This window comes from Salmo salar, chromosome 18, assembly GCF_965601325.2.
Source record: "Salmo salar chromosome 18, fSalSal1, whole genome shotgun sequence".
NCBI classification, from domain to species: Eukaryota; Metazoa; Chordata; class Actinopteri; order Salmoniformes; family Salmonidae; genus Salmo; species Salmo salar.
Genome location: NC_138308.1, coordinates 77,979,937 through 78,006,160, shown reverse-complemented (window position 1 = coordinate 78,006,160; position 26,224 = coordinate 77,979,937). Strand labels below are relative to the sequence as shown.

The following is a 26,224-nucleotide window of genomic DNA, read 5'->3' as shown; positions in this document are numbered from 1 at the left end:
GGGGGGGCAATGCAAATATTCTAGGTAGCCATTTGATTAGATGTTCACGAGTCTTATGGCTTTGGGGTAGAAGCTGTTTAGAAGCCTCTTGGACCTAGGCTTGGCTCTCCGGCACCGCATGCCGTGTGGTAGCAGAGAGAGCAGTCTATGACTAGGGTAGCTGAGTCTTTAACAATTTTTAGGGAATCCTCTGACACCGCCTGGTATAGAGGTCCTGGATGGCAGGAAGCTTTGCCCCAGTGATATACTGGGCCGTACGCACTACCCTCTGTAGTGCCTTGCGGTCGGAGGCCGAGCAGTTGCCATACCAGGCAGTCATGCAACCAGTCAGGATGCTCTCGATGATGCAGCTGGATAACCTTTTGAGGATTTGAGGACCCATGCCAAATCTTTTCAGTCTCCTGAGGGGGGAATAGGTTGTCGTGCCCTCTTCACGACTATCTTGGTGTGCTTGGACCATGTTAGTTTGTTGGTGATGTGGTCACCAAGGAACTTGAAGCGCTCAACCTGTTCCACTACAGCTCTGTCGATGAGAATGGGGGTGTGCTCATCTCCTTTGTCTTGATCACGTTGAGGCAGAGGTTGTTGTCCTGGCACCACACGGCCAGGTCTCTGACCTCCTCCCTATAGGCTTTCTCTTCGTTGTCGGTGATCAGGTCTACCACTGTGGCAAACTTAATGATGGTGTTGGAGTCGTGCCTGGCCGTCCAGTCATGAGTGAACAGGGAGTACAGGAGGGGACTGAGCACGCACCCCTGAGGGGCCCCTGTGTTGAGGATCAGCGTGACGGATGTGTTACCTACCCTTACCACCAGGGTGCGGCCCCGTCAGGAAGTCCAGGATGCAGTGGCAGAGAGAGGTGTTTAGTCTCAGGGTCCTTAGCTTAGTGATGAGCTTTGAGGGCACTATGGTGTTGAATGCTGAGCTGTAGTCAATGAATAGCATTCTCACATAGGTGTTCCTTTTGTCCAGGTGGGAAAGGGCAGTGTGAAGTGCAATCGAGATTGCATCATCTGTGGATCTGTTTGGGTGGTATGCAAATTGGAGTGGGTCTAGGGTTTCTGTGATAATGGTGTTTATGTGAGCCATGACCAGCCTTTCAAAGCACTTTGTGGCGACAGACGTGAGTGCTAGGGGTCGGTAGTCATTTAGGCAGGTTACCTTAGTGTTCTTGGGCACAGGGACTGTAGTAGTCAGCTTAAAACATGTTGGTATTACAGACTCAGACAGGGAGAGGTTGAAAATGTCAGTGAAGACACTTGCCAGTTGGTCAGCGCATGCTCGCAGCACATGTCCTGGTAATCCGTCTGGCGCTGCGGCCTTGTGAATGTTGACCTGTTTGAAGGTCTTACTCACATCGGCTGCGGAGAGTGTGATCACACAGTCGTCCGGAACAGCTAGTGCTCTCATGTATGTGTCAGTGTTATTTGCCTTGAAGCGAGCATAGAAGTAGTTTAGCTCATCACTATAATGTTTACTTCATGAGACAGTGTGATGATCATTTATTTGCATCTAAGGTGTTCCTGTACGGTGCACATCCTCTTCACACCAAGGTAAATCTGAGTGTGTTTTTTACACAGTGGAGGCTGCTGAGGTGGAGGACGGCTCATAATAATGGCTGGAACGGAGCGAATGAAATGGCATCAAACACATGGAAACCGTGTGTTTGATGTATTTGACACTATTCCGCCTCAGCTAATACCACGAACCCTTTAAGGTGACACCAGCCTCCTGTGCTTCTACACAGTAAATATGATCCTGTCTGTGTGTGTTGTTCTCCAAGCAGGTGTTTAATGATGCCCAGGGCAGTCTGGACATGGACGGAAGGTTCTCGCCTCTCTATCGCCAGGACAGCAGCAAGATCTCCACCGATGACCTTATCAAGATGCTGGCTGACATCAGGAAGTGAGTCATCAATAAGACCTATGATGGCTGTGACAGTACACTGTAGGTGGTTTGTCGTGCTGGCTGTGCTATATGTCAGTCGGTATCCTAGTGTCTGTTTGCACTACAGGCGTACTCTGGTTTTCTAGTGCTTTGACTGTTTCATGCACGTTCACCCTTTAGGCCAGAGAAGAGCAAGCTACAGACTATACCTGGACAACTTAATGTCACCATCGAATGTTTGCCTCCAGACTTCTCAAGTGGGTAGTTTTTATTCAGATATGTACACCATCCATATTCAAAGATTTGCCTTAACTAGTGTTGTTTTAGCCTGTCGTTTACATTAGCTTGAATGATAAGTCAAAGTGTTTGTGGTTAAATGAATTAGTTGATGATGGTTGATGACGAGTTATATTGATTAGTTGCACTAATGAACACTTTACTCTTGCCCCCCTTATAAAGGCATTATAAATGCATACATAACAGCTACTTAAGACATTCTAACATTGATTGCTCTAATGTCCTCCCTTCTTCTCCCTCAGACACGGTGACCTCGTCCTACGTCCCAGTCAAGCCCTTTGAGGAGGAGTGTGAGAGGGTCTCTGTGGAGATAGAGGAGTTTCTCCCTGAGGAGGCCAAGTACAACTACCCCTTCACTGTCTTCAAGAACCACCTGTATGTCTATCCCCTGCAGCTGAAATATGACAACCAGAAGACCTTCGCAAAGGTGGGGGAGAAGAGAGGGAGAGGGAGGGGAGAGGGAAAGTGAGAGGGAGATGGTTTTAGTCATCAGTGTGGAAATAGCAACACCAAACTGACTTGCAAGCATTGAGTGCAGTTGGTTATTGTGTTTACAGCTCACATAACCACTTATTGACTGTCCTCCTTCTTGTGGGAGTTATTGTGTTGACTGAAGTGTCTTTTCACTCACTCACTCACTCACTCACTCACTCATTGAACAACATCCACAAACGTTAAATATTTCTGGGTGGAAACCTCCATTAAACGGCTAAAGAATAGTTTTTAGATGGAATGATAGCCAATGGTTTAGGTAGCTAGCATTTACAGTACCGTACTGTAGACTAAGTTCTGCCTGTTTTACTTGTTTGTTGTTGTGCTGGTCTTTTCTGTACTCTCCCCCACTCTGGAGATAAGACTCCATGCTGGAGATTCCAGTCCTTCTAGCCAGGGAACGGGTCCTCAGCCTCACTGTGTAATCACCGCACATTCACATGTTGTTTCCACAGGAACAGGGCTTCTAAATGCACAACTTTTTCCATGCTGGTACACAACCCATAATCATATGATCTGAAACTATCTCTTCTTCGACTGAGCTGTTCATTTGAGCTCTGCTCACTCTGTTCTTTCAGAGGACCTCCACCGCTCTCATAGGCTGTGTCACAAATGGCACCCTATTCCCAGGGTAGTGCCCTACTTCTGACACTACTTTTCACCAGAGCTGCTCAAAAGCTGTGCACTTCTTAGGGAATAGGATGCCAATTGGGACCTAGCCTGAGGCTCTGCCTCTCCTCTCTGCAGGAATGAGGAAAGACCAAAGTAATCAATGTCCTAATTACCGTTCCAAACGGATCCCCCTCTCCTCCTCACTGTGTCTGCCATATCAGGGTCAATTATCTAGACCACTGCCTGGACTTCCAAACAGGTTGACTTCAGGGCATGTATTCACAAAGCCACATCACATGCATGGGCTTAGGCAACTCAGCCTGCCCCTCCTCCTTCCCTCCCCTGGTTCTGCTTGGTCTCCACTCTGAGTTTAGCCTGGCGTGAGAGAGTTCTCCTCTCATTAACTCAAATCTCACCTCTAACTAACTTAAACTGGTGAACAGCTAGTTTTCCCCATTGTTCTTACAGATTGTTGTTTGCTTGTGTTGTAAGTTCTGCCATGAGAGGCTAGCGTTGTATTTTAGATATGATTATACAGTTCTTTGAAACCATTTCTGTCTAGTTATTATCAGCGCTCACATATTGCTGTAGACTTACACACTGTCATGACCTAACATCGAAGGATGAGCAGTACCATATATTCCGGACTATTGAGCACACCTGAATATAAGCCCTGAATAATAATAATTATTTTTTTTAACATAAATATGCCGCACATGTCTATAAGCCGCAGGTGCCTACCGGTACATTGAAACAAATTAACTTTACACAGGCTTTAACGAAACACGGCTTGTAACAAAAATAAATAGGCTTTAACGAAACACGGCTTGTAACAAAAAATTTGCAGTAAGCTTTAGTTGTCTTTTTGCACTGAGTCAATTCCTCACGCTGCTGTTTCCAACGTCTTATCATCGACTCATTAAGACCAAGCTCCCGTGCAGCAGCTCTATTTCCTTTTCCAACAGCCAGATCAATCGCCTTTAACTTGAAAGCTGCATCATATGCATTTCTCCATGTCTTTGCCATGATGAGGGTGACAAAATGACTACCGTAATCAGAATGATGGGAAGTTTGAGAGCGCTCGATTTAATCTAAACAGTAAACAAAAAAGTTGTTTGACCTTAACCCGTTCGGCAATTTCATTGGTCTAATGAAAGCTTCATGCCGCCAAAAAAACTGAGCACATCACAGAATGTGTTTTTTTTTTGAGAAAAAAAATTTGAAAGCGGGAAAAATCCATATATTAGCCGCGTCATTGTTTAAGCCGCGAGGTTCAAAGCTTGGGAACAAAGTTGCGGCTTATAGTCCAGAAATTACGGTAGATGACTAATAATGTATGTGTGTGTGTTTCAGTGTATCTACGGAAAGCCAGGGGAGACACTCTTCACCACCAGTGCCTGTGCGGCCGTCCTTCACCACAACCAGAACCCTGAGTTCTATGACGAGGTGAGTGAGACCCTTGGTCAATAAACCTGACCTGCCAAGCCCCCCCTCCCATGGTTCACGTCTACAAAACAGTTGAGTTTGAACAATGCATCATGTCTCGTCAAAGTTTCACTATAGGTGAAGGAGGTGAAAAGTTGGTGTTTTTAAAGCCTATTTAAAACATGGTCAGTCTACAGTACAGTATTCTACTGAAGTCCAGTCCACCAGTTATCTCCTGGTTAATCCTGTAACTCTGCCTCACACTAGGTTAGTCAGACACCAACCAGAGCCTCCCTGGCCAGGGAAAAGGGAGAGGTGAGGACAGGAGACTATCACAGACCCACGGGAGCGGTGGCATCTTGTATATGGATTAGACTCCACACACACTCACCATCCAAGACCCCCCCTTTTCTTTACTCTCCAGTGACCAATTCCTGAACCAATACCTCATGCCTTGCTGAATAGTTAACTAAATGAGTTCAAGTGAGTTATGAGGAAGACCAGCTTCAACAAGTGAAAGGACAGCACTATTGATGGTGACACATGATCAAGTCACACTGTAGATTATGGTTTAATTGACGTTAGTTTAATACTATGCCATGGGCTGTCTGTTATTTCCTGTGAAGCAGAGCGCACGTGCAGGTAGACTGAACATTCTACTACTCACTGTTACTGCCCCCTTGCGGGGAGAGTAGGAAGTATTTAGCTTTTTGGACAAATTGTTAAAATATTTAAATGTAACATTTTAGTCATTTAGCAGATGCTCTTATCCAGAGCGGCTTACAGTAGTGAGTGCATACATTTTCATACTTTTTTTTCCGTACTGTTTTGTGTGTTGCAGTTTCACCTTTTAATCACTTTGCTGCATAAAGGCTAGACACATCATTTCTGACAATGTTATGACATATAAAAGTAGTTCCATTACAGCTAAAGTAGCGTAGATAGGTCAGGCGCATTTCTTATGAACATTAATATTAATGATTAATTGGGTTCCTATGAACATTATCACTAATAATAATGATTGATTGGGTTCCTATGAACATTATCACTAATAATAATGATTGATTGGGTTCCTATGAACATTATCACTAATAATAATGATTGATTGGGTTCCTATGAACATTATTCATGATTGATTGTGTTCCTATGAACATTATCACTAATATTAATGATTGATTGTTTCCCTACCTATACAGGTAAAGATTGAGCTGCCAGTCCATGTTCATGAGAAACACCACATCCTCTTTACCTTCTACCACATCAGCTGTGAGATCAGTACCAAGACCAGCACCAAGAAGAGAGAGGGAGTCCTGTCCCTGGGTAAGACTAGGAGCGGTGTGTGTGTGTGTTTTTATTTTTGGAGGGTGTGCGTGTGTATGTTAGTGTATTTGTCTTGAGTGTGTGTATCTGCCATCTACCTCCATTACCTTAGCCGTCCATCTCTCTGTAACAGTGGGCTACTCCTGTGCCCCTCTGTTGAAAGACGGCAGGATGCAGTCTATAGAGCTACAGCTGCCTGTGTCTGCCACCCTGCCCCCTGGATACCTGTATGACAAGACCCAGGACGCCAAGAAGGTACAACCCCCTGGGCACTGGAGAGAACCTGGGGTCAGGGAAGAGGTTTCTCCTGCTTGTATGCTAGTGGCATATGACGACTGAGATGACATTGATTAAAACATTTGGAGAATGATATTATGAAAAACTATTAGGGGTGTAATGGTACACGTATTTGTACAAAACCGTTTGGTACGGGGACCTCGGTTTTGTCCGCGCTGTGAACCCGAATGAGTACATTAAAAAAAGAAAAAGAATGACTAAATCAAACAGTGGCCTATAGGCTATGCCTACTCTGCGTTGTAGGCCTATGCCTCTTGAGTAAGTCTGAGCTGAAAAAAACAATTTCAGGCTATTCCATTAAAACAACTGCATCATCTTTGCACGTTGTAATAAAAATTTGAATCTTAATTGATGCATTTCAAATTGTCCTTTTGTGAGGCGCAGCCGGGAACTAAACTCAGCAAAAAAAGAAATGGGATGAGCCTACAGGAAGGGTACCACATGAGGGAGGAGGATCTCTTCCCTGTAACGCACAGCATTGAGATCGCCTGCAATGACAACAAGCTCAGTCCGATAATGCTGTGACACACCGCCCCAGACCATGACGGACCCTCCACCACCAAATCGATCCCGCTCCAGAGTACAGACCTCGAAGTAACGCTCATTCCTTCGACGATTACCGCGAATCCGACCATCACCCCTGGTGAGACAAAACCGTGACTTGTCAGTGAAGAGCATTTTTTTCCAGTCCTGTCTGGTCCAGCAACGGTGGGTTTGTGCCCATAGGCGACGTTGTTGCCGGTGATGTCTGGTGAGAACCTGCCTTACAACAGGCCTACAACACCTCAGTCCAGCCTCTCTCAGCCTATTTTGTGCTTTCCTGGTGTAACTCTAGCAGTTGTTGTTGCCATCCTGTACCTGTCCCGCAGATGTGATGTTCGGATGTACCAATCCTCTGCAGGTGTTGTTACATGTGGTCTGCCACTGCGAGGACGATCAGCTGTCCGTCCTGTCTCCCTGTAGCGCTGTCTTCAGTGTCTCACAGTACGGACATTGCAATTTATTGCCCTGGCCACATCTGCAGTCCTCATGCCTCTTTGCAGCATGCCTAAGGCACGTTCAGGGAGCAGGGACCCTGGGCATCTTTCTTTTGGTGTTTTTCAGAGTCCGTAGAAAGGCCTATTTAGTGTCCTAAGTTTTCATAACTGTGACCTTAATTGCCTACCGTCTGTAAGCTGTTAGTGTCTTAATGACCGTTCCACAGGTGCATGTTCATTAATTGTTTATGGTTCATTGAACAAGCATGGGAAACAGTGTTTAAACCCTTTACAATGAAGATCTGTGAAGTTATTTGGATTTTTACGAATTATCTCTGAAAGACAGTGTCCTGAAAAGGTTCCGTACAATGTCGAGTGGTGGGGTTGATAAACCAGAATTGGAGGTTCCTCCATCATCGTTTAAATCTCCAGATGAAAAACATTTTGGCTTCCCAGTAGATTACTACGGCGATGGACAGAGAGTGGTGGATAAAACGTTAAAAGTATGTCGCCATGCTCAACGAGAATAGCCTATGCAGTTGCCAACACCTCAAATATGTTGACACATTTACGGCGACATCACCCCAGTATAACAGAGCAAGAAGGAAACGCAAAGAAACAATATCGTCCCCCGTCTGCATTCAAGCAGCCCTTGGCAGCTGATTCTGACCTGGCCAAAGAAATTACAAGAGCGATGGGTAGGCAATTTTTTTACAGTCTTTGCTTTATAGCCGCAGATATGCGCCCGTTCTGTGGTTGAGAATAGGGGGTTTCAGCACCTCATGAAAGTGCTCGAGCGACGTTAAGAACCTCCCTCTTTCACCCATTTCAGCAAACTGTCACAAGGGTCGTATTGAGTGGACCAAAACGCAGCGGGTAAAGTGCTCATCTTCTTATTTTATTAAAGAAAACACTTAATCAAAATAAACAAACAACAAAAACAGTCCAGTAAGGTGCACAGACTATACTAGAAACAACCACCCACAAAAACCAGTGAAAACAAACACAACTAAATATAGCCTTCAATTAGAGTCAACAACAACCAGCTGCCTCTAATTGGAGGTCATTGACAAAACTCACATAGAAAAGCTAGATTTAAACATAGAAATAAGAAAACTAGAACCTAAACCCACAATACCCAAACACACAAAACAAACACCCCCCTGCCACGCCCTGACCAACTATAATGACAAATAACCCCTTTTACTGGTCAGGACGTGACAGTACCCCCCCCCCCCCCCCAAAAGGTGCAGACCCCAAATGCACCGTAACCTGTTGGGGCTAGGGGGCAGTATTTGCACGGCCGGATAAAAAACGTACCCGATTTAATCTGGTTACTACTCCTGCCCAGTAACTCCTGCCCAGCATATTGGCTTTGGATAGAAAACACCCTCAAGTTTCTAAAACTGTTTGAATGGTGTCTGTGAGTATAACAGAACTCATTTGGCAGGCCAAAACCTGAGAAGATTCCTTACAGGAAGTGGCCTGTCTGACCATTTCTTGCCCTCCTTGATCATCTCTAACAAATACAGGGGATCTCTGGCATGACGTGACACTTCCTACGGCTCCCATGGGCTCTCAGAAGGCGGGAAAAAGCTGAACGATGTAATTCCATCCCCAGGCTGAAACACATTAGCATGTTTGGCAAGTGCTCTATCAGAGGGCCATTAGACTGAGGCTCGTGCATGAGGGGATAGCATGCTTTTACTTTCACTCTCTTTGTAATAAAAAACGATTTCCCGGTCGGAATATTATCGCTTTTTTACGAGAAAAATGGCATAAAAATTGATTTTAAACAGCGGTTGACATGCTTCGAAGTACGGTAATGGAATATTAAGATTTTTTTTGTCACGAAATGCGCAATGCTCGTCACCCTTATTTACCCTTTCGGATAGTGTCTTGAACGCACGAACAAAACGCCACTATTTGGATATAACAATGGATTATTTGGGACCAAACCAACATTTGTTATTGAAGTAGAAGTCCTGGGAGTGCATTCTGACGAAGAACAGCAAAGGTAATAACATTTTTCTTATAGTAAATCTGACTTTGGTGAGTGCTAAACTTGCTGGGTGTCTAAATAGCTAGCCCTGTGATGCCGGGCTATCTACTAAGAATATTGCAAAATGTGCTTTCACCGAAAAGCTATTTTAAAATCGGACATATCGAGTGCATAGAGGAGTTCTGTATCTATAATTCTTAAAATAATTATGTTTTTGTGAACGTTTATCGTGAGTAATTTAGTAAATTCACCGGCAGTGTTCGGTCGGAATGCTAGTCACATGCTAGTCACATGCTAATGTAAAAAGCTGGTTTTTTATATAAATATGAACTTGATTGAACAAAACATGCATGTATTGTATAACATAATGTCCTAGGGTTGTCATCTGATGAAGATCATCAAAGGTTAGTGCTGCATTTAGCTGTGGTTTGGGTTTATGTGACATTATATGCTAGCTTGAAAAATGGGTGTCTGATTATTTCTGGCTGGGTACTCTGCTGACATAATCTAATGTTTTGCTTTCGTTGTAAAGCCTTTTTGAAATCGGACAGTGTGGTTAGATTAACTAGAGTCTTGTCTTTAAAATGGTGTAAAATAGTCATATGTTTGAAAAATTGACGTTTTTGCATTTTTTGAGGTATTTGAATATCGCGCCACGGGATTACACTGGCTGTTGAGTAGGTGGGACTCTAGCCCATAGAGGTTAAACAAAAACCCCACACAACAACCCCAAACTTAAAGGGAGGGAAGGGAGGGTGGCCACCGTCAACAACGGTCCCTGTGCTACACCCCCCCCCCCCCCCCCCAATCCTCCCACTACGGAGGTGGCTCTGGCTCTGGGCGTAGCTCCCGTTCCGTAGACTCTAGGCTGGGGAGCGTCGCTGGAGGCTCCGGGCTGGGGAGCGTCGCTGGAGGCTCCGGGCTGGGGAGCGTCGCTGGAGGCTCCGGGCTGTAGGCCGTCTCTGGAGGCTCCGGGCTGTAGGCCGTCTCTGGAGGCTCCGGGCTGTAGGCCGTCTCTGGAGGCTCCGGGCTGTAGGCCGTCTCTGGAGGCTCCGGGCTGTAGGCCGTCTCTGGAGGCTCCGGGCTGTAGGCCGTCGCCGGAAGCTCCGGACGGGGGACTGTCGCCGGAAGCTCCGGACGGGGGACTGTCGCCGGAAGCTCCGGACGGGGGACTGTCGCCGGAAGCTCCGGACGGGGGACTGTCGCCGGAAGCTCTGGACTGGGACTGCGCACTGGAGGCCTGATGCGTGGGGCTGGCTTAGGAGGCGCCAGACTAGTAACCGCACCACAGGGATAGTGCGAGGAGCAGGAACATGACGTACTGGGCTGGGCAGGCGCACTGAAGGCCTGATGCGTGGGGCTGGCTTTGGAGGCGCCAGACTAGTAACACGCACCTCAAGGCTAGTGCGGAGAGCAGGAACAGGACGTACTGGACTGGGCTGACGCACTGGAGGAAGAGTACGAGGAGCAGGAACAGGATACACTGGGCCATGAACCCTCACCGGCGGTCTGATGCTTGCAACTTGCATCACCGGTCCTGGCTCGATGCTGGCTCTAGCATGACACCTGTGAGGAGCTTTCACCAAGCGCACCAGGCTGTAGCTGCGCACTGGCGATACCGTGCGTGTCTCCGCATAACATGGTGCTTGCTTGATCCGTCGCTCCCCATAGTAAGCACAGGTTCTTCTTCGTGCCCTTTCTGTCAGTACCGCTCTCCGGAATCTCGCGTCAAGCTCCTCGCTTGATTCCTTGACTGGCTCCTTTTTGCTCCACGACTCTCTCCTGTATGCCCAGGAAGTTAGGTCAGGGCTCCCCTCTGACTCAGCCCAACTCCCCGTATGCCCCCCCCCCCCCCTCCTGCTGCTCCTTCCTCACAATGCTTGGTCCTTCTTTGGTGGGTGGTTCTGTCACAAGGGTCGTTATTGAGTGGACCAAAACGCAGCGGGTAAAATGCTCATCTTCTTATTTTATTAAAGAAAACACTTAATCAAAATAATTAAATGACAAAAACAGTCCAGTAAGGTGCACAGACTATACTAGAAACAACAACCCACAAAAACCAGTGAAAACAAACACAACTAAATATGGCCTCCAATTAGAGACAACAACAACCAGCTGCCTCTAATTGGAGGTCATTGACAAAACTCACATAGAAAAGCTAGATTTAAACATACAAATATGAAAACTAGAACCTAAACCCACAATACCCAAACACACAAAACAAACACCCCCCTGCCACGCCCTGACCAACTATAATGACAAATAACCCCTTTTACTGGTCAGGACGTGACACAAACAGGTAGTACCCTCTCTATATAAGCAAACCAATGCAAAAGTTTTTAATGAATTGGCCAATGCACCATTGGGCGCTTACTTAAAGATCCAATGCAGTGAAAATACATATTTTCCTGTGTTCCATATATATATTTCCACACTGAGGTTGGAATAATTCTGTGAAATTGTGAAAATGATGCTAATGCCCTTTTAGTGTAAGAGCTGTTTGAAAAGGCCGCTTGAAATGTCAGCCTGTTTTGGTGGGATGGAATTTTGGCCTCCCTGGTGACATCTGAAGGAGGCAGTGTCATGGTGCATTCGTAACCAAGTGGGAATTAGGAATTTACCACATACGACTGGGATCTTTGTGACCGGTCATCCAACTCGGAATTCCATCTTTTAAGAGAGACGATTTTCCGACCTGAAGATCACAGTCATGATTTGACCTCATTTTTTTTCCAGAGTTCCCAGTTGTCTTGAAAGCACCATAACATCCCAAGCACCCGCTTTCCCACATGGTGACCTCTGACCTCACCTACTAACGAAATGGCCTCTATAACAGCATTTTCGGCAGTTAAATGCAACAACAAAACAGTATTTATGAAGAGCAATTTATTAATGTTTTTTTTTTTTTACTCTATATTTGTTTACAAGCATGATAGCTGTACTTTTGGTTCATAGTTGACACAGCTTGTTGGCCATTAGCCTGTCTGCATTTCTCAACAAATTTAAAATTAGATGAATGCATCCAACTGGTATTTATGACTTCACAACTGCTAAATTCCCACCTCCCACGTAGTTACAAACACGGCATCAGAATGGTATGCCAGGAACATTATGAATGGCATTTAATTTTCCCGCTGTACCGAAACCGAACCGTGGCTCCAAAAACGCAATACGTACCGAACCGTGGGTTTGGTGAACCATTACACCCCTGCAAACTATGAGTTATTGAAAAATGCAGGATACTAAAATCACTTTATTGTATTTGTGTTTTTTTTCTCCTTACAGCCAGCGCCAGATATAAAATGGGTAGAAAACAGCAAGCCACTTTTCAAAGTGAAGACCAATGTAGCTTCAACAATATACCCTGAAGTATGTCTTCTACCTTCCAACATTAAAACAACTTGTTAAAGCTATTGTAACAAACACCATAAGACATCTGTGTTCTGTATTTCTCTGTCTAGGATCTGCACCTCCATAAGTTTTTCCAGCACTGCCAGTTGATAAGGTCCTCCACAGAGGGCAACCCAGCAGAACTCATCAGGTATCTTAAGGTGAGAGAGACACTTCTGTTGTGAAGTGTCATTTACGCTATCACTGTGTATTGCTGTCTCTCTCTGACTTCAACCCTCATATTTTAACTTAATTTCCTGTTCTCTCTCTCTCTTTGTCTCTCTCTCTCTCACTCACACCCCTTTCTCTCTTTCTCTTTCTCTCACACCATCTCTCTCCCTCCTTCCCTCCCTTCCCTAGTGCCTGCATGCCATGGAGGCTCAGTTGATCATTAAGTTCCTCCCCACTGTGCTGGTGCAGCTGTTTGAGGTGCTCACCACGGCAACCAAAGAAGCTCAAGAAATCGCTGTCAACTCCACCCGGTGAGTCTTGACCCCTGACCCTATGACGTTATCATGATCTGACCCCATGAAATAGTGACCTAGATATTGTCATAGTTTGTGAATGTGAGTTATAGTTCATGACCAAAGTCAATTGATTTGAAATGCTTTTTTGGAAGCGTTAATGGATGTAGGTTGAGGAAAGTAACCATAATATTCTAATTCTTCAGTGTGATTATACACGTCGTTTCCCGGTGCCATGAAGAAGGACTGGAAAACTACCTGCGCTCTTTTCTGAAGGTATAACGTCAGGCATCATACACACGACAGTCGATAATCATTTTGGGGCTCCCGAAATGGCGCAGTCTAAGGCACTGCATCTCAGTGCTAGAGGTTTCACTACAGACACCCTGGTTCGAATCCAGGCTGTATCACAACCGGCTGTGATTTGGAGTCCCATAGGGCGGCGCACAGTTGGCCCAGTGTTGTCTGGGGTAGGCCGTCATTGTAAATAAGAATTTGTTCTTAACGGATTTGCCTAGTTAAATAAAGGTTCAATTTAATGAGCAGAATCAAGTCCTGGTCCTTGCCTTACTGATGAATGTAAAGATGGGTAATGCATTTTCAGTTGAAAGTTACTTTAAGTTCATTCATTTCTCATTTGGGGTAATGTTCAACATACCATGGGAAGTGATAATGTGAAGGTTGTGTATTAATGCCTATTTCTGTGTGGTGTCCCCAGTATGTGTTTGTGTCTGGGAACTCTGGGACCACTCATGAAGTCCTGGCCACCGCAGTTACAGCCATCCTCAAACAGACAGCGGATTTGAACACCAGCAACAAGCTGCTCAAGGTGTGTGTGTGTGTGTTCATTTGGATCCCCATTAGCTTTTGCAGGAACAGCGGCATGCGCACACTTTTTTTACTTGTCACATTCAAGCAAAAAAAATGTCAATTCCCATACTGATCAGCAGGTATCACTGCAGCACATGCAACTGAACCAGCCACTTGTTCATTGAAAGGGAAAGTGGATTCCCTACATTCTTGTGTCACTAATAAGCATGTTTTGACAACCCACCATGTTTTCGAAAGAATTACTTTTGAGCAGTTTTCTATTGTCAGTACACCCAGGATTCCTGCACACGAAGCCGGTATTATAAAGCCCATATTATAGAACCCATTGATGTTTTTTTGTTGTCAGACTGTTGATATGATCTTTCTTAAGAATTGTGCATCCCTAATGGAATCGCATTCCCTTTATAGTGCACTACTTTTGACAAGGGCATTATGCAGGCCTCTGGCCCAAGGTAGTGCACTATGAAGTAATAGGGTGGCAATCGGGACGCTATCTAAATGTTTCACAATTGAGCAGTAGGTCCAACTTCTTCTGTCCCTCTTCCTCTTCCTCTTTTCTAGTATTCTTGGTTCTTCTTTGAGACAATGGCCAAGTCCATGGCCCAGTACCTCCAGGAGGGCAACAGGGTCAAGGTTGGTACATGTTCTATTCTGATTGGGGGTTTATCTTGTGTCCCACATCGAAGAAATTACACACACCCACACAAAACAGACATTCCTGCTGACAAGCCCTCAGGTGGAGGGGAACAGTTAGCATTATTGCTATGCAAATATTTATCATGTGGTGCTGCAGTGTTACATTTCACACTCTTTCCTCACTGCAAAAAATGTGGCAATGAACACTTCCTCATTCTACAGATATGCAAAGTTCAGTTGGTGATAAGGATATTCCTGCTTGTACTCTTATCTTGGCAACAGTTTAGAAACAGGCCCAGTAAAATACAGACTTACGCCTCTACTACAGATAAACTAAGGTTGCTGAAATTGACCACAATTTTAATATAATATTCACTAGTACATTTGAGGATTTTACAAGCTGTGCACATTTTAGTGAGTCATGTTTCATCTCTTAGGCTGTTGTGAAAGAAATCTATTTCTCAATGACCAGAAGAGCACACTTGTTCCTTCCTTCCATCCTATTAGTTAATATAAGATTAGTTTATCAATCCACACACTTTATACCCATAGAACATCCATTGAGCTCAATTGGAAAATTCCCAAGTTAAGATTCAGCCCTTATTGATCTGAATTGTCGCTCGGCCCAGAGGTTCACATGCCCCGGGTCACCATCTCGTCGACATCTATAAATGAGTGTGTTGTGTCTTACCAGATGCCCCGTGCCCAGAGGTTTCCAGACCGTTTCCACCAGGTGCTCCAGTCCTTGCTCTTGTCCATCATGCCTCACATCACCATCCGCCATGTTGAGATCCCAGAGGAGGCCCGCTGTGTCAACCTCAGCCTGGCTGGCTTCATCAAGGTCAGGCCCCTATACAGTGCCTGAACCATACACTACAGGCCCCCATACATTACAGTACCTGAACCATACACTACAGGCCCCCCATACAGAGCCTGAACCATACACTACAAGCCCCCATACATTACAGTACCTGAACAATACACTACAGGCCCCCATACAGAGCCTGAACCATACACTACAGGCCCCCATACATTACAGTGCCTGAACCATACACTACAGGCCCCCATACATTACAGTACCTGAACCATACACTACAGGCCCCCATACATTACAGTACCTGAACCATACACTACAGGCCCCCCCATACAGAGCCTGAACCATACACTACAGGCCCCCATACATTACAGTACCTGAACCATACACTACAGGCCCCCCATACAGAGCCTGAACCATACACTACAGGCCCCCATACATTACAGTGCCTGAACCATACACTACAGGCCCCCCATACATTATAGTACCTGAACAATACACTACAGGCCCCCCATACAGAGCCTGAAGCATACACTACAGGCCCCCATACATTACAGTGAATGAACCATACACTACAGGCCCCCATACATTAGTGCCTGAACCATACACTACAGGCCCCCATACATTACAGTACCTGAACCATACACTACAGGCCCCCATACATTACAGTGCCTGAACCATACACTACAGGCCCCCATACATTACAGTACCTGAACCATACACTACAGGCCCCCATACAGAGCCTGAACCATACACTACAGGCCCCCATACATTACAGTGCCTGAACCATACACTACAGGCCCCCATACATTACAGTACCTGAACCATACACTACAGGCCCCCATACATTACAGTACCTGAACCATACACTACAGACCCCCATACATTACAGTACCTGAACCATACACTAAAGGACGGACATAATACAAAATACATTATCGCTGCTCTGAAAAAGGAATACTGTTGATATTGAGAAGGTCTTGGTTAAAGACAAACTCCCTTCTGAAACTAGCGATAATGTGTGGTGACTTCAGTAAGTCAGGTGCTGTATATGAAAGATGTTCTTGGTGTGCTTAGTTGGTAAGTCCTGGTCTTCTTAATGCCCTGATCTGTGCTTGTCTCCGCAGCGCTGTCTGACCTTCATGAACAGAGGCTTTGCCTTCAGCCTGGTCAACGACTACATGTGTGCCTTCACACTCAAAGACCCCAAGGTACTCGACACCAACCACAGTACCAACCACAGTACCTCTTCAATTGTTGATCATTTTATTATATACACATGTATATTATATAGGTACTGTACAATAACACTTCTGCTATTGTTGATCATGTATCATTAATGCAACTTTGGAACTAAAACAGCCTGCTGTACAGGCTTCTATAGACAGTAGATGCACATTGAATGTGCCCTACATATAAAATAAGAGCGTGCTATACGGGATCATGAATGATAATAGTATAATTATACAGGCTATACAGCTGTGACTAACATAACACAGTATGATCCTGGCAGGTATAATAAAAAGCCTTTAGCGTGTGGCCTCTAGCAATCCTTCAACATGCCGACACATTTGATTAACACTATATTATCAGCCTTACCATATTTGACTAACAAATAAAAATCAACATGTACATCCATTTTTTTATTAACCCTCCGATTGCTGGTGGCTCTACAATGTTTTCTCTCTGGGATTGAAAATAATCTCTATCTCAATTATGTTCATTTGTAGGATGAAAATAAACAATTTGTTTCTGCTCATCTTGAGTTCCAATACGTGTGTTGTCTTAGGAGTTGTTTTATAATGCTAGAGGGGTTTGTTGACTGACAGGTCTTGACGGAGATGAAGTTTGACTTCTTGATGACGGTGTGTAACCACGAGCACTACATCCCGCTCAACCTGCCCATGGCCTTCGGCCGCACCAAGCTGCAGAGAGTACAGGGTAAGGAGCTCCTAATCTTACGCCATGCTTCTCTGTTCTATCAGCTACCTACCTGCATTTGCTCCATGCCGGTGCCACCATAGAAATAAGATTGAATAGAAAGGGAGTCACCATTCAAGTCAACGATGGCATAATGGGTGGATTGGCAGCCATTTTTGAGTGTACCCATGCCAAGAAGTCAAGTCAGGAAGTGTACCCTTTAATCTGTGTTGTGTTTTGTTGAGTCAACTCAACTAGCATTAGAAAAAATACATTCCATTGCATGAGCCACATCAGTTAGCATCATTTGAATGAACATTCTACATTACCATGGCAATCCAGCATCAGTTGATAGAACATTCCAAAATACCATGGACATGATTGCATCCCAATACCAGACAGCCATTGTGAGTATACAGTACCAGTCAATTGCCAGAGTTAGAGCTTCCAAGTCCGTTCTATTCATTCTTATTTCTAGGAATGCCACACACAACCATCTATTACTAAGGTGCATAACTCAGGCCTTGTTCTGCTGTTTATGCTGGTTTTCCTTTCTCCCTAGTCACTTAAAGGGAAACTTCACCACTTTTCAACCTCATATTCATCCTCAATATGAGTTTGAAAAGTGGTGAAATTTCCCTTTAATGTATCAATTAATGTAACTGACGGAAAAAAACAACTTGCAGTACAAGGACCCTTGAGGACCAAGTCTAATACAGAGCAGACCATGTGGAGTCTAGCAAAAGTGGGGTTGTTAAATTAATTCCACGATATTTACCACAGCCACAGTATATTCTGGTAATAGTACTGCATGCTATGTTCATTTATTTTACTCATTTGTTCTCCCTCTTGTTTTGCTTGTGGTTGTCAGATTTTATTTCGTACGCGATGGAGCTTTTTGGCGCAGTAGGTAGGTGATGCCTCCATAACATCAACCGCCACATTTCCAGTTTGAACGCCAACTGAGTCGGCATGCAACTAACCCACTTCTGCTACCTCCTTCTATCCAGGAAACTCCTAAACTCTTCATGATTGCTAAAATCCGTACCGCCTGCTTGGACCAATGTTTTGCGGCCTGGAGTTTGTCACACTTGCTGTCTTTGAACGTGGAAATCTGACTTTTCTCTCTTTTGATGTTTTGACTGATGATTTCAGACAAGGGGAGAGTATTTCTTGCTGCCGCTGCATGAGGGACTGCTACCGTACATTCTCTCTCTCTATTCCTCTTTTCCATTTCCTCTCTCTCTCTCTCTCTCTCTCTCTCTCTCTCTCTCTCTCTCTCATTCTCGCTCTCTATTCAACTCTTCCATTTTCTCTCTCTCCCTTCCTCTCTTGTTGGCTGCTTTTCCTTCACTCTGTAGTCCAACTCATCCCAAACCATCTCAATTGGGTTGAGGTCGGGTGATTGTGGAGGCCAGGTCATCTGATGTAGCACTCCATCACTCTCCTTCTTGGTCAAATAGTCCTTACACAGCCTGGAGGTGTGTTGGGTCATTGTCCTGTTGAAAAACAAATGATAGTCCCACTAAGTGCAAACCAGTAGGATAATGTATTGCTGCAGAATATTGTGGTAGCCATGCTGGTTAAGTGTGCCTTGAATTCTAAATAAATCACAGATAGTCACCAGCAAAGCAACCCCACACCATCACACCACCTCCTCCATGCTTCACGGTGGAACCACACATGCAGAGATCATACATTCACCTACTCTGCGTCTCACAAAGACACGGCGGTTGGAACCAAAAATCTCAAATTTGGACTCATCAGACCGAAGGACAGATTTCCACCGGTCTAATGTCCGTTGCTCGTGTTTCTTGTCCCAAGCAAGTCTCTTCTTATTGTGTCCTTTAGTAGTGGTTTCTTTGCAGCAATTCGACCATAAAGGCCTGATTCACGCGGTCTCCTCTGAACAGTTGATGTTGAGATGTGTCTGTTACTTGAACTCTGTAAAGCATTTATTTGGTCTGCAATCTGAGGTGCAGTTAACTCTAATGAACTTATCCTCTGCAGCAGAGGTAACTCTGGGTCTTCCCTTCCTAATGTGAGCCAGTTTCATCATAGTGCTTGATGGTTTTTGCGACTGCGCTTGTTCTTGAAATTTTCTGGATTGTCTTAAAGTAATGATAGACTGTCATTCTCTTTGCTTATTTGAGCTGTTCTTGCCATGATATGGACTTGGTCTTTTACCAAATAGGGCTATCTTCTGTATAACATCCCTACCGTGTCACAACACAACTGATTGGCTCAAACGCATTACGAAGGAATGATATTCCACAAATTAACTTTTAACAAGGCACACCTGTTAATTGAAATGCATTCCATTTGACTATCTCATGAAGCTGGTTGAGAGAATGTCAAGAATGTGCAAAGCTGTCATCAAAGCAAAGGGTGGCTACTTTTAAGAATCTCAAATATAAAATATATTTTACTACATGATTTCATATGTGTTATTTCATAGTTTGGATTTATTCACTATTATTCTACAATGTAGAAAATAGTAAAAATAAAGAAAAACCCTTGAATGAGTAGGTGTGTCCAAACCTTTGACTAGTACTGTACATCAAAACATATACAATTACATGTAGAAAGTGTTCATGCTCTCATAGGTGTTTCCCTGGTTAGAAGGTGGTGGTGTTTCCCTGGTTAGAAGGTGGTGGTGTTTCCCTGGTTAGAAGGTGGTGGTGTTTCCCTGGTTAGAAGGTGGTGGTGTTTCCCTGGTTAGAAGGTGGTGGTGTTTCCCTGGTTAGAAGGTGGTGGTGTTTCCCTGGTTAGAAGGTGGTGGTGTTTCCCTGGTTAGAAGGTGGTGGTGTTTCCCTGGTTAGAAGGTGGTGGTGTTTCCCTGGTTAGAAGGTGGTGGTGTTTCCCTGGTTAGAAGGTGGTGGTGTTTCCCTGGTTAGAAGGTGGTGGTGTTTCCCTGGTTAGAAGGTGGTGGTGTTTCCCTGGTTAGAAGGTGGTGGTGTTTCCCTGGTTAGAAGGTGGTGGTGTTTCCCTGGTTAGAAGGTGGTGGTGTTTCCCTGGTTAGAAGGTGGTGGTGTTTCCCTGGTTAGAAGGTGGTGGTGTTTCCCTGGTTAGAAGGTGGTGGTGTTTCCCTGGTTAGAAGGTGGTGGTGTTTCCCTGGTTAGAAGGTGGTGGTGTTTCCCTGGTTAGAAGGTGGTGGTGTTTCCCTGGTTAGAAGGTGGTGGTGTTTCCCTGGTTAGAAGGTGGTGGTGTTTCCCTGGTTAGAAGGTGGTGGTGTTTCCCTGGTTAGAAGGTGGTGGTGTTTCCCTGGTTAGAAGGTGGTGGTGTTTCTCTGATTTCTCTAGTTAGAAGGTGGTGGTGGTGTTTTGCATTAGAGAAAAATGTTGCAGAGTCGGTGTGTTCAACATGTGATGTTGTCGCATTTCTCCCTGTAATTTGTCAGGCATGTCATTCCATGAGTGAAACAGGATATCTACCATGTCACTTGAATGCTACCATTCAGTCCCATGTTAAAGAGATTGGTTGATTGAAATCATAGATGCACCCCTATATATTAAAGCAGGGTAGACTACACCTGTTGCTAGTACCCGTGTGTATTTCGGATGTAGTGCACCTCTTTTCACATTGGGTATTGGGACAGTGACATATTTTTTGTTTTGGCTCTGTACTTTGGATTTGAAATGATACAATGACTATGAGGTTAAAGTGCAGAATGTCAGCTTTAATTTGAGGGCATTTTCATCCATATCAGGTGAGCTGTTTAGAAATCACAGCTCTTTCTGTACATAGTCCCCCCCATTTTAGCAGACTAAAAGTGTCACGTCCTGACCAGTAAAGGGGTTATTTGTTATTGTAGTTTGGTCAGGGCGTGGCAGGGGGTGTTTGTTTTATATGGTTCGGTGTTTGTTGGGCTATGTACTTATGTAAGAGGGGTGTATGTTTTATGTGTTCTGGGGTTTTTTGGTCTATGTTCTGTGTTAGTGTATTTCTATGTTCAGTCTCGTCTGTTTAGTTCATTGGATTGACCTTCAATTGGAGGCAGCTGTTCCTCGTTGCCTCTGATTGAAGGTCCTATGTATAGGGGTGTTTTTGTAATGGGATTTGTGGGTAGTTGTTTCCTGTTTTGTGTCTGTGCACCTGACAGGACTGTTAGTGTCGTTCGTTGTTTTGTATACGTGATTTGTTTGTTTTTTCCTTCTTTTGATTTAATAAAGAAGATGAGTATACACGTTCCTGCTGCACCTTGGTCTAATCCTTACGACGCCCGTGACAACAAGCATTGGGACAAATTCACTTACGTTTATTAAAGTAGTCAAAAGTGTAGTACTTGGTCACATATTCATAGCACGCAATGACTACATCAAGCTTGTGAATCTATGAATTAGTTGGATGCATTTACTGTTTTGGTTGTGTTTCAGATAATTTTTGGTCAATAGAAATGATTGGCAAATAATGTGGTGTCATTTTGAGGTAATTTTTCTGTGTAAATAAGAGTAGAATATGTTTCTGAACACTTCTACATTCATTTGTATTCTACCATGATTACAGATAGCCCTGAATGAATCGTGAATAATGATGAGTGAGGACGTTAGAGACACACAGATCAAACCCCCAAGACATTCTAACCTCTCATTTCAATAACAGGGGAGGTTATCTTTGGGGGATATGATATTTATGCCTCTAACTTTCTCACTCATCATTATTGACAATCTATTCAGGGTTATTTGTAATCATGGTAGCATCCACAATAATGTAGAAGTGTTTAGAAACATATTATATTCTTATTTACAATCAAAATTGCTCCAAAATGACACAATACTTTATTTTCTATTGACCACAAAATAATTTGAAACACAACCAAAACAAACAAAATCCAACAAGTTTGTAGATTCACAAGCTTGCTGTAATCATTGCGTGCTATGAATATTGGACCAAATACTACACGTTTTACTACTTTAATGCACATGTAAGTGAATTTGTCCCAATATTTTTGGTTCCCTAAAATGGGGGGACTATGTACAAAATGTGCTGTAATTTCTAAACAGTTCATGGATATGGATAAAAGTCTGCACTTTAAATTAAGCTGACAGTCTGCACTAACTTTATAGTCATTGTATAATTTCAAATCCAAAGTTCTGGAGTACAGAGCCAAAACGACAAAAAATGTGTCACTATCCCAATACTTTTGGAGCTCACTGTAGTGCACTGCTTTTGGCCAGGAAATAGGTTGTTATTAAGGATATGACCTAACCATGTTGACCATTGACCCCAGACCAGAGCCTGGAGTCTGCGCTGACCGAGGAGTACTGTAAGAACCACTTCCTGGTGGGTCTGCTGCTGAGGGAGGTGGCCGAGGCCCTGCAGGGGTCACCAGAGGTCAGACAGCTGGCCGTGGCCGTGCTGAAGAACCTGCTTATCAAACACGCCATGATGACCGTTACACCCAGAACAAGGTAAGGAGGACAGGGAGACAGACAGACACAGACAGAGACAGAGACAGACAGAGACAGACCCACCCACCCAGAATGAGGTGAGGGGGTGACAGCAGACCTGCCAACCTGCACGCATTTTGCCTACCATACATGCAATTTGACGTCAAAGTACGCCTGTACAAAAAAAAAAACTAAATTACGCAACAGTAGGATTCTAGTTGGCACATTGTGGTTTTTGACTCATCCATCTGAAGTTGGAGCTGAGCCAATCAGACAACTTGGGCGAGGAGAAAAATCTCTAGCTCTCCACTCCAGCCTTCCCCCCTGTAGTCGTACTATTTTCCTCCCTCGAGCTGGATGGTAGCTCTCCACTTCGTAGTTACAGACTACTTTCTTATCTTGATTCAGGAGAGACGGTGAACACTCCTTACTCTAGGAGCTAACTACAAAATAATAGTGGCAATGTGCTTGACTAACACATACAGTTGAGGAAAATGTATTTGGAAAAAGGGTATAGAAAAAAGGAGGAACGAACTGTTTTCCAAATACATTTTCCTCAACTGTATGTGTTAGTTAAGCACATTGCCACTATTATTTTGTAGTTAGCTCCTAGAGTAAGGAGTGTTCACTGTCTCTCCTGAATCAAGATAAGAAAGTAGTCTGTTATGCAAATCCATACTGTATCAGCCTTGTAGATGCAAATAGTCACTGGTAGCCAAGCATTGCGTTTGCGATAAAGGCCAGCTTTCGAATAGTGTTCCTCTCATCGTACAGTAGATGCGTTTTGGTTGACATGGGCTGTGATAGTGTCAGATGGTAGTGTTGACCAGTATGTTATGTGTCGTGCTGAGCGATTAGTGCTTATTGAGGTCAGTTCGATTTCGGTTAGATTGTTTTTTTAATAATCACCGTTTTCGATTTCGGTTTAGATTATTTGGGTTGAAGGCTGTAACAGCACAGAATAAAACAATGAATAAAAGTCCCATGATGGTAGTGACGGTCCATTACTGCTTATCACTTATTAACCATCGTTTATTCACTTTAATAAAATATTTCAGTTGTTGTGTATATTACATTTGTTTTATTGATGACTTTATTATTTAAGTCATCATCTCATCTCTATAGAGCTGCTGCCTATGCTTTCTGACAAAAACACTATTTTGTAGTTCTTCAAAGTAAATAATGCATACTTTTATAACTGCTGAATACCAACTATCAATCACTTAGATCATGTATCATGATCATGCCTGTTGGAAACTACAACGCCCTACTAAATTGCACAGTTCATGTGTTAGTCAAGCACATTGCCACTTATTTTGTAGTTAGCTCCTTAGCTTAGGCATCATTACGACAAAGGTAGTTAGCTGCAGCGTTTATCCGACGGCTGCATTGGCCGTGCGGCGTTTACGGTGATACGGCCTCTGCGGAAGTCACGGGATTTATACAGTTAATGACAGATATAACTTGAGATTGTTGGAAAACCTGTAAAATTATAATAACTTAATTATTAACTTGATGTTACTCTATTCATCCCCCCTTCTGCATGTCAGAACCAGCAGGCTCGGATCTGTCTGACGTACCTTCCACTGCTTGAGCTGCTCTACCAGAACCTCAAGCAGCTGTCTGCCCAGCAGTACACCTCCAGCCCTGGCCTGGGCTTCACCGTGAGTCCCCCTCTACCCTCCATCCCTGGAGGTCCTGACTTACTCTATCTAGTCTCATGATATATCAATCATATATTGACGTTTTGAAGTTTTAACTGAACATTTGAATTGGGATTTCAGTTTGTTTCCTGAATTTACTGAAATGAAATTGATCCCAACCCTATGGTTGTCCCTTGCTTTTACAGGGTTCCAGAGGTGACTTGAGATCAACCAGCTCGATGGACAACTGCAGGACCAGCACGGCCATCGATAAAGACCACGGTCAGTGGGACATCTGTCCTCAATGTGTTAACCCCTCATTGCTGTGTGTTTGCCTGTGTGGTAGAGCAGGCGAGCAGACCCGTTAGAACGGCATCATGGTCCATCAAAAATGTTGCTCTGATGTTTTTGAACCAAAACATCAGAGCAGTAATATGTTATTGTCCATTTGGTTAGAACAGAAATTTTCCTTCTGCTTTTTTCCCCAAACCCACACACCACAGGAGGCTGGTGAGGGGAGGACGTGTGGAATGGAGTAAGTAAATGGAACAGTATTAAATACATGGAAACCAGAGGATCTCTTGAAACCATCTGTTTGATACAATTCCATCCATCCCGTCCTCCCCAACAGGGTCAACCACAATGCAGCGCCTCTGGATATATATTTTTGCTGTTAAATGCCTTGCTCGAAGCCACAATGGTCGTGTTATTAATGACACAAGATGCCCATTCAATCCCCACTTCTTCTGTATCTCCTGGCCTGGGGCTTGAACCAGCAACCTTTCTAACCAGTCCACCTATATAACCTCTGGGCTACCTACTGCTACCTACCGCCCTCCAAATTCATTTGAGAAGCTATGTAAACATGTTTCTTTGTTCTCCCCATGTCCAGGAGATCAGAATGGCCACCTGGTGAGGAGGGAGGACTCCAGAGGATATCTGTTCATAGACCCTGGCACTCCAGACAGCTTTGAGGTAAGAGACAGAGGGAGGGTGGAGGATTGGCCAATACAAATCAAACAGAAATGGCACCCTATTCCCTATATAGTGCACTACTTTTGACCAGGGCCCATAGGGTAGTGCACTGTAAAGGGACTAGGATGCCATTTGGGACACAACCAGAGAGAATGCCCTGGGTCATGTTCAGTGGGGAACATCGTAGCAACAGTCAAATATTGAATTTGATGTTTCATATCCTGTTCAATTTAAAAAATAAACATGGTTCTTATACCATGGTTTCTCACACTGTGGTGAGACAGACGGACAGAGAGAGAGACAGCAGCCTCATCTCCTTTGTTGTTTTTCCAGTCACGTATTGACGCTTGGGTCTTTCTCAAACACTTGAAGGCCGTTATATAATATAACTGTTGGTTCACATAATTAAAAAGATCCTATCCAGTGTCTTGACTCTCTGCCAGCGTTCTAGAAACATGTTAGATTGAGATCAGATGAAGAAAACCAGTCATGTAATAAGACAAGAGCAGATGTCAATCTGCTTTCAATCATCCTTTTCCTTACTTATGGTATTGTAACGGCTGTCGGGAGAGAGAGTAGACCAAGGCGCAGCGGAGTTAGTGTTCATCATGATTGTATTTAATTAACGTAAGAACACTATACAAAAACAAGATAACCGACAGCAAAACAGTCCTGTTCGGAAATAATCTAAACAGAAACAATTACCCACAAAACCCCAACGGAAAAACAGGCACTTATGTGTGACTCCCAATCAGCAACAACACTCTACAGCTGTGCCTGATTGGAAGCCACAGGGCCATAATCAACAAAACAAACCAACATAGAAAAATTCACATAGAACGCCCACCCAAT

At 44.2% G+C, this 26,224-nt stretch overlaps 1 protein-coding gene across 1 annotated transcript in view; it reads left to right on the top strand.

Moving 5' to 3' along the window:
* Positions 1-26,224, top strand: part of LOC123728738 (dedicator of cytokinesis protein 11-like) — a 145,341-nt gene that overhangs the window by 33,975 nt on the left and 85,142 nt on the right. The window contains 20 exon segments of the mRNA XM_045701398.2: positions 1,784-1,905; positions 2,068-2,144; positions 2,427-2,611; positions 4,642-4,734; positions 5,910-6,033; positions 6,167-6,288; positions 12,595-12,678; positions 12,771-12,860; positions 13,060-13,181; positions 13,370-13,439; positions 13,882-13,992; positions 14,556-14,627; positions 15,325-15,471; positions 16,572-16,655; positions 17,274-17,385; positions 22,595-22,747; positions 22,750-22,775; positions 24,305-24,418; positions 24,604-24,679; positions 25,290-25,372. Coding sequence (XP_045557354.2) covers positions 1,784-1,905; positions 2,068-2,144; positions 2,427-2,611; positions 4,642-4,734; positions 5,910-6,033; positions 6,167-6,288; positions 12,595-12,678; positions 12,771-12,860; positions 13,060-13,181; positions 13,370-13,439; positions 13,882-13,992; positions 14,556-14,627; positions 15,325-15,471; positions 16,572-16,655; positions 17,274-17,385; positions 22,595-22,747; positions 22,750-22,775; positions 24,305-24,418; positions 24,604-24,679; positions 25,290-25,372 — 2,067 coding nt within the window.